Source organism: Corvus cornix, chromosome 18, assembly GCF_000738735.6.
Source record: "Corvus cornix cornix isolate S_Up_H32 chromosome 18, ASM73873v5, whole genome shotgun sequence".
Taxonomy (NCBI): domain Eukaryota; kingdom Metazoa; phylum Chordata; class Aves; order Passeriformes; family Corvidae; genus Corvus; species Corvus cornix.
Window position 1 is genome coordinate 4330007 of NC_046347.1, and position 16967 is coordinate 4346973.

Consider the following 16967-nt stretch of genomic DNA (forward strand, 5'->3'; position numbering starts at 1 on the left):
GGGAAAGAAACTTCCCAGGAGGCTCTCCCCAGAGCCTGTTCCCTCCAGGCTTTTCTCTCAACACAGCTGACAAAGTTTGATGTTATCAGGGATAATCTTGGCTGGAGAAGGGCCTTTGCTGTGGTCTGGAGTTTCCCAGCAAGCTAAAAGCCACATCCTTTCTGATCCCAGGAAAGCGACTCTGACCTGATGGTCCCCCTCACCTCCTCACTTTGCTTCTGCCCCCCCTGCACCAAGGCATCCCATCCCACTGGGGGCTGGCAGAGGTGTGGCACACACTGGGACACATCCCCTGGAGCACAAGTCCAGCTGTGCCTCACCAGAGCCACCTGATCTCGTGGCATCGGGTCTGGAGTGGCCACAGGAAGTTTAGCGGGGTTGGAGGTGGCATTTCCCGGCCAGCTTCCAGCCTGGCAAAAACTAATGGAACGAAGCGTGTGGAGAGCAGCTACAGCTGGAACATGCTTGGCAAGAGCCAGTACTCAGGACTGGGCAAGCTCCCAGCAGGGTCAGTGTCCCAGGGTGAAAGCAGCGCTGCCGGGCTGTGCCGCAGTAGCCCCAGCCTGCTCAGTGCCGCTGGGCAGAGCCAGTGCCATGGTGCAGGGCCACCCCAAAATCCAGGTCTCTATGGCTGGCACGACATCAAGATTGTCCCTGTGCCACCAGGTGGCAGCTCCTGTTCAGGGATCTGTCATTGTGCCGGGTCTGGCGCATCCTGATCTGCCAACGTGTCCCGCTGCTGGGCACAGCCCTGCAGGTGCCGGCAATTTATGGCCTGGGGGCTCCCTGGGGTGTGTAGGGACACATGGAGCAGAGGTTTGGTACCTTGCAGTCACAAGGTGTGTGCAAAGGTGTGGCCTCTGCTCCTGCAGCATGGCACAGAGCTGAAGGCAGCACAAGCAGAGGGACTGATGGTGGGATCAGGTCTGACATCCTGAGGGATGCTCAGACACAGCAACTCCTCCTCCTGCACAGACACAATACCCAGTGCCAGCCAGGAGCTCTGGGGGCTGGAGGATTTCAACGAAGACGTTTATTTGGGGGATAAATCCACCACTGTGCTTCAGCATGTCCAGAAGTTGCTGTTTTGTCAGCCCAGCTTTTTTCAAAAGCTCTTGGCAAGTACCATGAACTGTTGTTACAGCTGTGCCAGATATCTCCTGGAGTTCCCCAAGAGTTAACAGCCTTTAAATATTCCCCACCAGGTTGCAGAAACCAAAACCACTTGCCACCCAGAAACTCTCATGGTGTCAACTTTCTGGCAGGGCTTCAAATTTTTTGCTTCATTTCCACTTCTTCCCTCTTTCAGTGTGACTGCTCACCTGTACAGCAGAAGCAGAGACCACCCTGTCCTGCTGTGTGTTCACACAGCTCCTCGACTAGGGATGAAGCAGGAGGAAGCAGACATGGACCTGCTGGGGGACAGGGATGCATCTTGGGTACAAGCGAGTGGTGCAGAGCCCATCTCTACCCTGCTCCTGGTCAGTCCAGCCCTGCTCTCTGGATCCTGTTTGGGTTTGGCCTTACCAGAAGCAGGGACAAGGTGGGCTCTGCACCATGTCCTGGGGTTCAAGGTACCTTCTAGAGGTGGCAGCCAACCCCAAACCCAGCCAGGTGCTGGAGGGAGATACTGTGTGTACCACACACGGCTCCAAGGCAGCCTTGTGTCATGGTGGCACATCCATATTGTCACTCCTGTCTCTTTCCTTCCCAGGCAAGAAACTGAGGCACAGAGCAGCCAGAGCTGGATAACAGCACCCAGCTTCCCAGCATGGAGGTGCTCCCTCTGGATATGTTACTCTCGAGCTTCTGTGGCTGGCTGGATGCTGTGGGAGTGTGGCAGAGGTATGTGCCTGCTCCAGGTCAGCACAAAAAGCTCTGTGCTGGGGACTTAGCAGGTGCTGTTTATGTTCCTCAGTTGCTGAGAGGTTTGGAGCAGGCCTTGGGGGCAGAGGGTGAGAGGTTCTCTGCTGTGTGGACCTTCTCTCTTTCCTGGGGATGTGGTAGCAGGTAAATCCAGTTGGACCAGAAAAACTATTGATAATAGGGGAGGGAGAACAAGATAAAGGAGCAGCCCATGGCTTTGTTGTGCAAAAAGCACCAGCTGAGCTGCCAGGAGCCCTCAGCTCCAGGGGCTGGAGCAGGGACCTGCAAGTAAACAGCTCCAGGGGGTGCAGCAGGGCTCCTCTGCAAGGCTGAGCAACAGGACCTTGGGTGCTGCAGGGCTTTCCCAGCTTGGCCTGGTCAGCCCTTGGGCTGGTAAATTCTGGGAAGACACTTTCTGAGTCCTGGGGATGTGCCAAGACTCCCTCCATCCCCCCCATGGCAGCCATGCAGTGTCAGATAGGACCACACAGGTGGGTGGACAAGGGGCTGGGTCACCCACCCACACTCAAACATGGTGTCCCCTCCCCCCAGCTTTGGGGACAGAGCCTGGCCAGACCCCAGGGACATGTGGCTTTGAGCAGACCTCCGGGACTGGGGGATCAGCCCACATCTGCTCTGCTTGGTCCAGAGCTGGCAAGAAGGGGGAAGGCAGCAGTTTGCATTGTCACCCTAATTTCTCAGAGGTGTTTCCTAGCTCTGCACCCCTTCAGGGCATAGCTCAGCGCCTCCCAGGTTGCCTCATGCCCGTGGAGAGGGGATGGCCTTTGAACTGTGTGTTTGGCTTATCTGGGCCCTGGTCAGCGGTCCATGGGCCAAGGGCTCTGCCATGTGCAGGCACCTGCGATAAGAGCTGGGCTGGACCAGCAGGGCCATGGGGAGCAAGCCAACATGAGCCAGCCTAAGCCACGTCCTGCCACTGCTCCTGAGGTCCCGACCTGCCACCTCAGCCTATGGCTTCTCCCAGCAACCTTCCTGCTTTGGGGAGAATCAGGAGGGGACTACAGGGTGTGTTTCCCTGATGGGCCACATCCTGCCACGCTGGCACAGAGATCACAGAGTCACAGAACCAATTTGGTTGAAAAAGGCTTCTGAGATCATGGATTCCAATCTTTGAACACCCCCTTGTCAACTAGACCATGGCACTGAGTGCCACATCCAGTCTTTCCTTAAACACTTTCAGGGACAGTGACTCCACCACCTTCCTGGGCAGCCCATTCCAATGCCTGACAACCCTTTCTGTGAACAAATTCCTCCTAATGTCCAACCTAGACCTCCCCTAGCACAGGACCATGTCCTCTCATCCTATCACTGGTTGCCAGGGAGAAGAGGCCAGCCCTCACCTGGCTACACCCTCCTGTCAGGAGGAGGTAGAGAGTGGTAAGGCCTCCTCTTCTCCAGGCCTATTAACTCCAGCTCCCTCAGCCTCTCCTCATAGGATTTGTGTCCACACCCTTCACCACCTTCGTTGTCCTTCTCTGAGCAGTTTTGCTGCACCCCTGAGCCCCTTCTCCCACCTGCAGCATGGGGGTGTGGGCAGAAGGGCAGAGCACTGCCCTGAGCGTCTCAGGTCCCGCAGCCAAGCGCAGCCACCACCTTGCTGTCACCCCCATCTCCAGGCATCCTCCGTGTGGTCACTTCTCCTGACTTAGGTTGTAGCAACACCCACAAATCCAAGCATGGAGTGTCAGGGAGCATCCTCAGCGGGCGCTTTGCCCGACCCCTTTTCCCCGGGCAGGGAGCCTGGCGAGAGGAGCTGCGGCCGAGCTGCTCCTGCTGCCCTCCCCGCCCCACCGGGCAGGGGCCGTGCCTCAGCCTCCCGGGACATCTGCTGATGAATTTTTCATGCTGCCACGGCCGTGCCTCCGCAGGCAGCCATATGGCCCCGCGCTCTCTGGGGGTGACACAACCACCTGCTCCGGCGGCCAGGCTCTGCGTTTCGGGGACCTGCTCTATGAGCAGATTTTTGGCACTTTCTTAAATGTACCTCTGACCTATACTGAATGAATTCGGATATATAAATCCTCCAGGAGGTTTTTGGAGATCTCATTCTCCCACCTGCACAGTTCATCATGGCAAAGACCATGAGATTTTCCTCCACCAACCTGTGGCTGGCAGCCAGCTGGTGCAAAATGTGTTTATTTTCCTCTTGTGCTCTCTAGCCATGGGGAGGGATTGGGTTCTGTTTCCAAGAAGCAATCACTGGAATAAAAAGCCCAGGCTAAAAATGATACTTGCTGGTTTCCATTGTAATTTCTTTTATGTTCTTTTCCTAATCTTTATTTGGCAACTACCATCCTAAAAGGTTTTTCACACTTATTTAACTTCTAAATTAAGCACCACTTAATTTTGGGGCATAGTCCAAAATGCATTGTAGCACAAAACAAGTGGAGCAGATGAAGAACTGTGCATCTCATTTTCACCCCGCTGAAAATAAAACCAACAGTAGAAAACCATATATCATGGAAACAGAGAGATGTGAAGAAACCAGCTCCTCCAGCCCCTGAAGCTGCCACTCCACCAGCATTTGCATGATTGGGCCATAAATGTTTCCAAATGGCAAATTCCTGACTTTCCCCAGTCACTTCCTCTGGACCATTGGTCATCCATCTGCAGCCAAGCCTTGCTATGTCCCTTGTGACTTACTTGAGCAGTTGGTAATAATTAGCTGTGGTTAACGAAGGGCCAGAGTCAAGAGCACGTGAGCCAAGGCACCGGATCGCAGGGAGCACATCCAGCGGGTCAGAGCCAACAAGGCAGACCCTGAGTCACATCGGGTCAGGACAGCTCCAGGCTGGGGGACCTCTGAGCAGGACCCCAGACTCTTAACCATGCTCTGCTGGCTCTGAGTCTTCCAGAAAATGCCTGTACCCCTGAGGGCTGGGAGCAGCTTTTAGTGACAGAGGCAAAAAGCATCAAATCCCTGCATCGATGCACCCCCATTTCTCTGAGCTGCCTTTTGCTCTGGGGTACGTGTGACCCCCTCTTCCTGCTCGTCCTTTCTCAGCTTTAGCTGCAGCTGGGCATTAAGCTTGATTTCCTCCCTGTGTGTCCAAATGGTGATGATCTGTCCTGTCCTTCCAGCTCCTTGCCTGCTCTTTCCTTCCCTGAGACAGCCCATGCCCGTTCCTGCTACAGCTCCCAGGGAGGGTTGTCTGCAAGTTTTCTTTAAAATCAGCCTGGCCACTATCCCTTTGTGGTGTCCCAGGTCCAGTGCCCACTCTCCCAGTGGGACAAGGCCAGCGCTGACACCATTGCCAGCCTCAGGCACAGAGCTGCTCCCGTGTTCACACCGCAGCCTGGGCACCTTGTGGATGCCAATTCGGTGCCATCCCCACACAGCCAAAATTCCCAGAGGACCAGGGCTGGCAATGGAGGGTCTGTAGTAGTGGAAGCAAGTGGAGATTGAAGCAAACTCCTGTTAAAATGTGTTTGGCTTTTATCTTCCTTTGAACCTGTCTGGGCAGGCTGGAAAGGAAGCGGAGAGTGGTTGGATCTGAGGGGATAAAGGAGTGTTGGAGAAAATGCAGCCACAGTGAGTGCACCGGCCTGAGGGTGCTCAGTGGGACTTAGGAACAGGGACGGAGGTTTGGCCTCAGCTTTTGGGGCTGAATAATGAAGGAGGGAATTTATGGAGGGGCTGGAGGTGGGTGACAGCCTGGATCAACACGAGTGCTCAGGGAGCCACGGGCACAGGGTTTGGATGGAGCAGGGCTCACCACCGTGCTGCTCCCCGAGTCTGGTCACTTCCTAAAAGTCCACCCCCCCCAAAATCCCTACAGTTCAACTGAAAAGGCTTGTTTGCTTGCCGAGTCCCTTCCCCCGCTGCAACAAACATTTTGGTATGCATATCCTTTAGTTCACAGGCTGGTTCTTTCAGAGTTGAACCAAAATAACACCAAGATATTCTTTCAAAAAAGAAACTGGAGCACATCCTCTCTGAAAATACCAAAATAATTCATACAAATTTCCCCCCAAACCCGTTTCCCCTTTGCTCCAACCCAAACTCTTTGTCGAGCTTGCCACAAAGCCCCGAAAGGTTTTGTTAGCCGCAAATGCACGCGATCCATTCAGCCAGAACGTGGCCGGGGGCCCGGGGGCAGCCCCCCAGCCATGTCCCCCCTCCTCCTCAGTGGCAGCACCCCACCGGTGTCCCCCCTTGTCCCCTTCTCCCCCACATTTGCGCCCTCCTGGCGGGTTCAGCGGGTGGCTGCGGGTACGTGACACGGTGCTGCTATCGGGCACCCCAAGGTCCGTCTCGACTTCAGAGCCTGCAGTTTCGGATACGCATAAAATAACCGCAGGCGCCCGCAGACACGCTCGGAGGTGATACCGCGGGGCCGCCGGGTGTCCGTGTGGGTGCAGCCGGCGGTGATTGCATGTCTTTGAGTCGGACAAGAAAGTTACAGAAAGGGGAGCCCTGTTTGTGAGCTGTGGGTGGGTGGAGGAGGCAAAAAAAAAAAAAAAAAAAAAGAAAAAAAGAAAATCTCACTTCTCTTCTGGTCTGGGTAAATGTTTAATCCCCAGCTCGGAGAAAAAGCAGCTCAAAAGTGCTTTTTTTCTCAGCAAGTCTGAACCAGTCAGCCTGGTGCCTCCTCCCTCCGGCTCACACCCTCCCTCCCACCGCTCCGGAGGAATATCCCAGCCTGCTCCGAAGTGCAGCTGGGCACCCGGGGCAGGACGGAGCTAGTCCACAGCGGTGTCCGCGCCTACGGGGCTGGGAAAGGAGAGGGGCCGGGAAGTTTGTGTGCCCGGGGCCGGCTGCCACGCTCCCGCTCGCCTGCGCGGCTCCAGTGGTTGAATTACCCGGGATGGGGTCCCCGCACTGGAAAAGGCTCTGCCTTTTGCTCCTGGCAGGTTTAACATCCTCCCTGCTCCTCTACAGTCACTACTACGCTACGGTGGAGGCGCCCACCAGCCAGAGGATCATAGCCAGGTAAGGGGGGACGGGGGTTGGAGAGGGGTGGGAGGCAGGGATCTGTAAATCCAGCATGAGGTACCGTGCGCTGGGATGGAGGCGGGGAATCGGGGTGCCGGTGTGGGCCCCTTAGCGCAGGTGATCCCAGCTCTGCCCCCGGCCGTGGGCTGGTTTGGAAAATGTGCTGGAAGCAGGCTCTGCCCCCGCTCTGAGTCCTGGGCACCGGCTCCTGCCCACGGCCACCAGCCGAGCCCAGGGCTGCCCACAGCGGGACCTCGAGGCCATGGGGGGGGGTCTCCAGGGGTCCCCGCGTGGGTTCAGCCCATCACAATGCGAAGAAACCATTGCTGAGTCAAGGGACGGCTGAGGGTGAGGATCAAACCCGCTTCAGCTGCCGGCCAGAGCCGCCGCGTGTTCCGCCGGGCTGGTGCAGGATCGGAGCCGGCTGATTGTCCTGGGGGAGGTTTGGCCCCCATGGAGCTGCACCGACCCCCCCCCCCCCTTGCAGGGGCAGGGCACGGCTGCCCCGGTCCCGGATCCCCCGGGCTGCCCTCCTGGATCGCCCGGGCTGCCCCCACCGCTCGCGAACTCAGGGCTGCAGCGTTTTCCAAACTCCAGCAATTTGCAACTCCCCCTTCGTCTGCCTTCCCTGCATCCTCCAAACCTCCCGAGGCACCTTCCTGAGCCTCCCCCGTGCCAAGCGGGAGGGGGTGCTGGGGTGCCCCGGGGATCCCCGCAGAGTGCGGATGAGCGGGCGGGGGAAGGAGCCGGCACAGCGCTTGGGCTGCGGGACCAGCTGCCCTGACCCCTATGAGCATCAGGTGATGGGCCAGGAGAGCGCTGTGTGTGTCCCTCACCTCCTCCCGGGTGCCTTTGGGTGCCATCGGTGTGACGGAGCCCAGCTGCCCGGGCGCTGCCCGGGAGTGGGGGATGCTGTGGGGACCGGAGCCGGTCCTGGGCAGGGTGAGATTTGCAGCGGGATTTGCTGGGGATGCAGCCGGCTGGGCTGCCCTGGGGTTCAGACCTTCTCCCTTCCCTAGCTGGGAGCTCTCCTTGGCCGATCCCAAGGCAGAGGTCCCCTCTGCTGCTGGGCTGGTGGATCACGAGTATCTGCAGCAGCCCGGGCTGGCTGTCGGCTCTTTCCACTCTCGCCGTGCCCGGTGCTCAGCGGTGCCAGCGGCAGCGTTACCGGGAGCTGCCCGGGGCAGTCACGGCTGCGGTGTAGAGCAGCTTGATGTCCACGAGAGGGGAAACTGGGGCCCAGGAGGGCAGCAGAACGTGCCCGAGGACCACGCTGCAGCTGGGAATGGAAACCAGCCGCGGCTGGTTTCCATTCCTGTCCAGGCACAGGGTCTATGACCCAGCCGAGAGCAGGGTGTGGAGGAAACCCATGGGATAGAAGCAGGGAACAGGTTCCCCCACCACATGTCAGGCTAACCCTGCCCAGACCTGCTGCAGCCCTAGGTCACCTTCCATGAAAGTCAACCCAGGCTACAGCCCCTTGATGGGACCAAGGGTCAGCTTGTCCAGCTCCAGAGAGAGGCCCAGAGTGAGGTTAACACAGAGCTGACCTGTGCTTCAAAGCTCTCCTGGACCCTCCTCTTGGTTTTAACTCAACGCCTAAAGCTAAGCCCAAGCCAGAGTGTGGCCTGTTGGCTTCGATTCCCTGTGTTTACAAACGTGGCACCCCGTGAGTGCTGCTCGTCCAGACAGAGCTGTGTCCCTGGAGGAATTGGTGCTGCCCTGCCTGGGTGTGGGGCTGAGTCCGGAGCTGGAACTGGGCTGGCTGGCATTTCACACGGCTGAGGTGCCATCACAGAGCACTCCCTTCCCACTCTCCAGTGGGGACAGGAGGGTCAGGGTCCTCACCTGTGGGTGCAGGTGACTCAGTTTCAGCAGAAGGTTTGTGTGAGCAGTGTCTCCATGCAGAGGTACAGGGGGACGAAGGGGATCAGGAGGAAGCTGATCCCCTGATGGATGCCTGCGACCTTAACCCAGGACCAGCTCCCCACAGCAACACCGAGTCCCCCTCCAGCTCCTCACAAAGCTGGTGGCCCTATGGAAATGGGCAAAATGCCCTGGTCCCTGCAGAGCTGGGATGGAGGGAGCCAAATCCCTGGAGACCCTGGGGTTCAGCTGAGCACAGCCCTCTTCCACTCCCTTCCCATCCATCTCTTCCAAACCCCACTGGTGAGCTGCTGGCTCTGCTTGTGGCTTTATTGTTAGGGCAGATGGGATGAGCAAGGAGCTCTGCCCAGCCTCGCTGTGCCACTCTGGCTCTGCACCAGGGAAAGATGCTTCCGGAGCTCAGCCCTTCATGGTGAGGTGGAGCACGAGTGGGTTCTTGTTGCTGTTTGAGTTCCCTCAAACATCTCTGTGTGGCCCTGGGAGTATTTGCTGAAGATAAGGCCAGAGTGTGTGCTCACAATACTCACACACAGCATTATCTTCCGGAAATGAGGGATGGCCATGGACCAGAAACGTCATATTTGTGAATGTCCCGGTGGTGAGGGAGTGCACCCAGGCTTGGCTGGCTCTGCTGCCACCGCCAGTGCCCGGGCAGCCTCAGCCACTCCTTCCTGCAGCCCCATTGTGCATCGGTTGGTCCTGGGCAGGGTCGTCATCTTCTGAGTCAACCAAGCAGCACGAGGCGCTTCACCACATCCTGGCAGGTGACGTCAAAGCGCTTGGCTCCCCATCATGCCGCCGAGCTGCTGTCTGGTGGGGGACCGGCTGCCCCACGCCCTTCCCGGCAGGGTTTGGGCAGCAGCGGTGCTGAGGAGCTGGCTCCAGCACCCACAGCTGGCAAGGAAGTGCAGGGAGGTGCTGGCACTGATTTATCAGTTCTGCACAAGTCCTGGAAGAAACGATGAGCAGGTGCCACCCACTGTGTCCGGCCATGGGTGGAGGTGGGGCCCAGTGCCCTTGGAAGGTCCGCAGGAGCCAACCTACCAGGCTGCCTGTGCCCACCTCCTTCCATCCTGGGCACAGCCAGGCTGAACCCCCTGGGGCTCCCACAGCATCCCTGGCAGCCCAGAAAGTAGCACAGCACCCTCCCACTGCCAGTGCCCAGGGCTTTGCCTTGTGCTGCAGGCACTGGAATGAGGCAGGGAAGGGGAAGGGAAGAAATAAGAGCAGGAGAGCTTGGAGAGCTGGGGAGGGGCTGGGTGGGCAGAGATGTGCAGCTGGGGCTTGTGAACCTGATGGAAAGGGCTGGGGAGGTGGTTGGGCTGGGAGAGGCTGTTTGGATGCAGCTCAAGCTTGGCTGTGGTGGGTGAGGGTAACAGCCTCAGGGGGGCTGCACCTCGGTGGCCAGAAAAGGGGTGGATGACCAACCCAGGGGCTTTGCACGTAGGGACTTCAGTGCTTTGCAGGAGCCAGCTCTGGGCTTGGAGCAGGGAGGTTTCCCCAGTCGCTGGTCTGTTGGTGGGTTGGGTGGTGGAGGTGTTGATAAGCTCTTCTGTTGAGGCACATGGGCTGGGGATCAGCAGCACTGTGAGATGGAGGCAGCACGTGGGGCTGGGCAGCTCCCTGGGGTGAGCTCCTTGCACCCCAGGGCAGCTCCCCAGGGCTGAGCCCACTCAGTGTCCAGAGCTGTGGGACACCTGTGTGGGAGAGCTTTGCTCTGGAGGGTGTGCTGTCAGTGCCTGGGCTGAAAGAGCAGCTTCCAGTGTAGTCTGGTACAGCCTTGGATGGCCTTGCCCTTGCTGTGTGCAGACCCTGCTCCCTGCAAGCCAAGGGAATAGGCAGGTTTGCTCTGGCTGGGATTAGTTGGATGCTCTCAGGGATAACAGAAAGGCCCTGCAGAAAGATGCAGCTCTGCATCTCTCTGGGATGGCTCAGTTGCATCTTGATGGACCCTCCTGGGGATTTTTCCTCCCTCCTCTCTCTGCTTGCTCAGACGATCCCAGGATAAGCCTCAGGGATGAGCTGGTGGGGGCCACACTGTGCTGACCCCTGGGCTGTAGCCTTGTGTTTGGAGTGGTGGGGGCTTTCCAGGACTCTGCTCCTGCTGGGAACCTGACTTCCCATGGGACACCAAGGCAAGACACACAGGCTTGATTTACAAGCTGCCCTGCTCTGCTGCTGGGGCTCAGCCTCCTGCACCCTCAGCATCCCCTGCCCAAAGCTGGCAGCACTGGGATGGTGCAAGGAAGGTGCTGGGACTAAAACCTGCTTGACACTGCCTTTCCATTCACGCCTGGGGAGATGCTCCAGCTCCCAGTGCCAGACCCCAGGCAGGGCGCTGGGCTGTCCCCCCATGTCATGCCATGCCCCCAGAGTGGCACGGAGCAGGATTTGGGTGGCAAACGGGTTTGGATCCACTCCTTGGCAGGGCTGTGGGCGCTGCTGTTGTTGACAGGGGCTGTGGCAGGGACAGAAACCCAATGCCTGCTGTGCCCCTGTGCCAGGCAGTGTTGTGCCGGGGGGGAGGGGGTGAAGCTCCGCTCCCCACCTGCCTCTACCTGTCCCCAGGCTCCCAGGCAGAGATCCCGTAACAAGGAGCCCTTGTTCCTCCACAATACCCCCCTTCTGGCCGCAGCACCTGCCTCCTGGGCTGGCCGGGGGGCTCTGAAGGGCCTTTCTGTGTGGGGATGAATGGGAGCCTGTTCCCCTCCTGTGGGCTCCCACTCCTGCTTGCCAGGCTGCGACCCTGCCCACCCCCAGCCCCAGTGCTCACCCAGGGGCTGGGTCAGCTCAGCCTGGCCCCGTGGGGCTCAGGGCACCCCAAATTGCTCAGGGTGGGCAGCCTCTGCTACTAATGAAGGATCAGGGCATGCCCCAGCCACTCCCATGGCAGAGGGGGTCCCATGCACCCCGAGAGCCTCCAGACCCCGGTTGCTGATTGCTTCTCCAATATAACAATTAAATGTGTCCTGCTGGTCTGTCCAGTTTATTCCAGTCTGGTCCTCTTGGGACTCAGGGATGGTGGGAAGAGCCACGGAGGTCTCAGCAGGATTCCCCCCAGGCTGCAGACTGGACTGGCTGTGGTTTTTGGTTTGTGGGAGTCCTGGTGGTGGGACCCACCAGGAGATGGTGGCTGCACAGACCCTGCATTTTGCAAAGCCTCGTCTCTCCACTTGCAGATAGGGATGGGTGGGCACAGGCAGCAGTGGAGGGGAGACAACTGGAGGGATGGGTGGGCACAGGCAGCAGTGGAGGGGAGACATGTGGCTCTCACAGGTGGGGGGATATTGGAGTGCTCAGTGTCACCTCCTCAGCTGAGCCCTCACTTGTCTTCTCCCAGCTTGCTGCAGCCGGAGCCGCTGGTCCTGGCTCCCTCAGGGACACCACATGGAGCTGGCAGCCGCAGGTGGGCTCCTGGAGGCAGCTTGGACAGGTAAGGAGGGAAGATGCTCAGCCATCCTGGCAGGAACTGGGAGCTCCCTGCCCACTGTGCAGTTCCCCAGTGCCCAAGCAATGGATTTTTAACTCTGCCACATGTTTCCCCCATCCCAGTGGGAATTCCTTCAAGCCCTCTGCCGAGCTGGAGGAGCCGGAGCCCAGCAGAAAGCAGGTAATCATTAGCACAGCACAGTAACGTCCATGGTGCCTCTCTGTGCTGGGTTTTGTTGGTTGAAGAGCTGTGTGGGGAGGCTGAGGAGGAGCAGCTTCCTCTGGAAGGGGTTTACAGAGGAGCAACCTTGTCCCATCCACACGTGATCCTCCCCAGGCCTCCCTGCTGCCATTGCCCAGTGTGGAGGCTGGAGCCAGCATCACCCACTCCCTCCAAACCCTGGGGACTCCTGGGCCAGCAGTCCAGGCTGGAGACTCGTGGGGATGGACCCAGGCCCTGGTGGGGGGACTGTCACTGGTCTGTTCTCATAGAGCAGAGCCCTTTAACGGGGTGCCCTCACCTGAAGGTGCTGAACCTTTCACACTCTCAGGTGACTCTGTAAGCCCTGGTTCTCCCAGCCCCGCTGAGCTGGGTGCCAAAGGCTGTTTTGCCACACGAAGCCGAGGCGTGAGGCAGTGCCCCGCTTGGGTGACCCAGCAGAACGTGTGATGGACAGGGAGCATTTCTGTCCCTGGGTTTGTTCTCGCCTTGGTGCGTACTGAGGGGTGGAGGTGTCACAGGGAAGGCAGACCCAGGCTGGAGATTGAATGGGGATCCTCCTTCCTCCCTCCCAGCCCAGCCCCTGCCTCCGCTCGGTGATGGCCAGAGCAAAGGCAGACCCCACGTTTCGGGAGATCTTCCACTTCGACACCCCCGTGCTGATGTGGGACCAGCACTTCACCCTGGAGAGCTGGAAAAGGCTGAAGGCACGACACGTCCCCTATGGCTGGCAAGGCTTGTCCCTCGCAGGTACAGACCCAGCTGGGATGTGGGGCAGCTTGAGGGGACTGGGGAGCCCAGCGGAAGGGAATGGAGATGTGGGACAGGCAGAGGAGCCCTGCAGAGGAGCCAGGGATGTTGGTTTCTCCCCAGCCCACCTCCCAGGGCAAAGGGCGGAGGGTGCGGCTTTGCAAACACCGCTTGCTGCATCTTGTGACATTTTCCTGAATAAAGGCTCCAGTGTGTCCATGATTATTAACTGGGGCCGGAGGAGCTCGGATAACTCGCTCCATTGTTGTGCACGGAGATTGTTTCCCTTCCCACCCCAAACCCACTCTCTGTTCTCCTCGGCAGCCGCTGGCTTCAATCCCTGGGCTGGGATGTGCTGGGAACGGCGAGCAGGAGAGAACCAGTGGCTGTTGCAAAGAGACGTTGTCAGGAGGGGACGTGGCCACCACAGGCAGCAGCATCTGTAGGGCTGGGGCTGGAGATGTCCGGATACATCCCTGTGCCTTGTGCAGCCTTGGGTGGCCACTGTTTGGAGCAGGGTTAGGAACAGGGGGAGATACGAGAAGGTGGCACCAAGCTGGAAGAGGAGGGACTGTCTGGTGTCCCCATACCCCACCTGCAGACCTCTCTTCCTGCACGGGGGTGGTGTGAGTTTCCTCGTGTGCTGCTCTTGGCTGTGCTGTGCCAGCTCTGTGCGTGCTGTAGCCCGTGCTCACGGGCTGCACACACACCTTTTCCCTGCTGACTGGCCACATCCTACTCCATTCCAGTGGTGGGCAGCACCCTGCAGCTCCTCAACACCTCGGCCAACCGGCACCTCTTCGACAGGGCCGCCTTCCCCGGGGGCTGTGTCCGCTGTGCCGTGGTGGGCAACGGTGGCATCCTCAACGGCTCACGGCAGGGCAAGGCCATCGACAGCCACGACCTGGTCTTCAGGTGAGGATGAATCCCAGGCAGGATGGGGCCGTGGGTGCTGGGAGATGCCAGCCCTGGACGCGTGTTCTCCGCTTTTCCTGCAGGCTCAACGGTGCCGTGATCAAAGGCTTTGAGGAGGATGTCGGCACCAAGGTCTCCTTCTACGGCTTCACGGTGAACACCATGAAGAACTCCCTCATTGCCTACGAGGAGTATGGCTTCACTCAGATCCCCCAGGGCAAGGTGAGACCCTGAGGGCTTCTTGGGGAGTTGATCCAAATTGTCCCTTCAGGCTGGGCTTGCTTCTGAGACCTTCTTCCCCTCTCGGGAGCCCTCAGTCCTCAGCTGGAAGCATGGGCAGTGTCCTTAAACCCTCCTGCAAGTGCCACGTCTGTGTCCCTGCTGCAGGACCTGAAGTACATCTTCATCCCCTCGGACATCCGTGACTACATCATGCTGAGATCAGCCATCCAGGGCAGCCCAGTGCCCGAGGGCTCAGACAAGGGGGACGAGTGAGTAGCTCCCCAAGATTCCCCAGCAGCCCTGGTGGCGCAGGCATCACTTGCCCATCCTCACCCCACATTTGTCCCTACTGGGATAAACCCCAAGGAGCTCCAGGACTCCCATGACGAAGTTCTGCCCTTCTCCTTGCCCTGCTGCAGGCCACAGAAGTATTTTGGACCGGAGGCATCTGCAGAGAAGTTCAAGCTGCTGCATCCTGATTTCTTGCAGTACCTGACAGCAAGGTGAGGGTGATGAGCACTGTGGCTGCTGTCTGGCTCTGCTTTGGGCTGGGCTCAGACCGCCTGCCTCCCTCCTCTGCTCGTTCCAGTACAGACCAGTACCTGCCCAGCATCAAAGTGCAGTCCCAGTCTCCCCCAGACACTGGAACCACCCCTGCCCTGCTGTCTGCACACAACGCAGAGGCATCTCCCCCCTGCCATTCCTGCTCACTGCAGCACAGCTCACATCCCCTCCTACACCTGCCTGTGCTCACCTTACTCCCGTTCCCCAAAACAAATTACATTTTGTCCCAGTCTAACAGGAGCAAAGGTAGGGCCCAATGGGATGGTCTTCTCCTGCCTTTTATGAAAGCAGGTGCCTGGCTTGGGGTGGTTCCAAACAGCAGAGAAGTGCCTTTTACTAATCTCTGTGCAAATGAGCTCAACCTTAGAGCAGCTGTCAGAGAACCCGCCTGAGCCCTGTGTTTCACGCAGTGCTGCTGCCTTACTGGGCACTGGCACCACTGGAGAGGGCAGGGTGGGTGTGGGTCTGGGGGCTGCAGGGTTGTGCCAGCCCTGAGCCCCCACAGCTACCGTGTCACCATCAGGTTCCTGCGGTCAGAGCTCCTGAACACCCAGTACGGCTCCCTCTACATGCCCAGCACCGGTGCCCTCATGCTCCTCACTGCGCTCCACACCTGCGACCAGGTAAGGGGCCACGGGGCCACTGTCCTCCTGGGGAGAAGGAAATCCCCCCTTTGGCTGCTGTGCGGCTCCAGTGTGTCCTGGTGGCTGTCCTACGTGTCCCCTGTCCCTGAAGGGAGTGGTGGTGGTGGTGGTGATGGACCACCCGAGGTGAAGCCTTGACCCTGTCCTCTGTCTGCCCCACCTCCCTCCCCACAGGTCAGTGCCTACGGGTTCATCACAGCCAACTACGAGCAGTTCTCAGACCACTACTACGAGGTGGAGAAGAAACCTCTGGTGTTTTATGCCAACCACGACATGATGCTGGAGGCAGCGCTGTGGAGGAGCCTGCACCGTGCAGGGATCATCACCCTCTACCAGCGCTGAGGCTGGGAGGTCGCCCACAGGGGCAAGTCCAAGGACTCTTGTGGCTGTTCTCCTTTTTCCTGAGGGTCACCTTCTCCCTCCCAAGGGCTCTTCCCAGCTGGCCAGCTAGCCCATGGAGCAGACCTGCTGCACCACAGCCAGCAGTGGTGTGAGGATAATGGGGAAGCTGAAGCTGGTGGAGGAATGTTGCATTTCCTTAGGGATCAGTGTGATTGAACGTGGCCTTTGGGGCACCCAGAAGCACCACAGCACATGGCTGTGCCCTGCCAGCCCCATGAACGTGGCTATGGGGCAGTAGTGGCCCCTGTGGAGCACAGGAGGGGCAGGATGATGCTGGAAGAGGATGATGGAAAATGCCCTTCACCTTAAATGCTCGTGGTGGGACCACAGCAGGCAGGATAAATCCTTGCACTGGAGACCAAGTGGCAGGAGGTGGCACGTTTGGAGAACAACTCCCTCCCAGACTGCAGAAAGTCCCAACTCCAGCCAGCTGTGCGGACGTGTGCCACCTTCCAGAAGGATCTGTTTGCCTCCCTGGTCAGTGGCACAGACAGCAGGACAGACACACAGTGGGCCCTGTCACTGTCCCCTTCTTGAGATCTGGTGTTTTCTGACAAGGAAGGGGCTCAAAAGCCATCAGCCACAAGGAGGGTCACAGCAGCTCAGCCAGGACACCAGGAACACGTCCAGGTGATGCTGGCCTCAGCCATGTGTGTGTGGCACTGCGTTTGTCAGGCTTTTCTTGCACAGGGACTCCGTGGTGCCCTCTGAGAGGCAGCCCCACACCAGGTGGGTCAAAATGATGGGTCACTCTTTTAATTTCCTTCCCAAAACCCCAAGGGAGAGGAGGGTCCTGAACCTTTCAGCTGTCCCTCATACACCAGCACTGCTCAGGGAGACCCACCTGGGGAGGCTTCTCCAGCTGGTGGGGCTGGAGGGTGGAGACAGAGCAGTGTAATGCCAGACACTTTCCCACTTTCTGTAATTACATAAATGTTGAATGATTGTTTTCCTTAACTCCTGTTTCTGTTGTTTTGATGAACTGGGTGGGGTGAGACACCCCCCCCTTTTACCTCCCACAGCAGAGGAGCAGTAACAGGGAGTAGAGACTTCAACTGGGGAACAGCTCCAGAGGCAGATGGGGATGGGAACAGGTTTAAATCATGGAGAC

General features: G+C 58.7%; 1 protein-coding gene across 1 annotated transcript; it reads left to right on the top strand.

Annotated features, from left to right (window-relative positions):
• The first annotated feature begins 6435 nt into the window (after positions 1-6435).
• Positions 6436-16813, top strand: ST6GALNAC2 (ST6 N-acetylgalactosaminide alpha-2,6-sialyltransferase 2). The gene is made up of 10 exons (XM_039562405.1): positions 6436-6820; positions 12051-12143; positions 12263-12320; positions 12935-13109; positions 13859-14024; positions 14108-14246; positions 14412-14515; positions 14666-14749; positions 15334-15433; positions 15629-16813. Exons 1-10 carry the CDS (start codon positions 6696-6698, stop codon positions 15794-15796), a joined length of 1212 nt encoding a protein of 403 aa, XP_039418339.1. The 5' UTR covers positions 6436-6695; the 3' UTR covers positions 15797-16813.
• Positions 16814-16967: the final 154 nt, after the last annotated feature.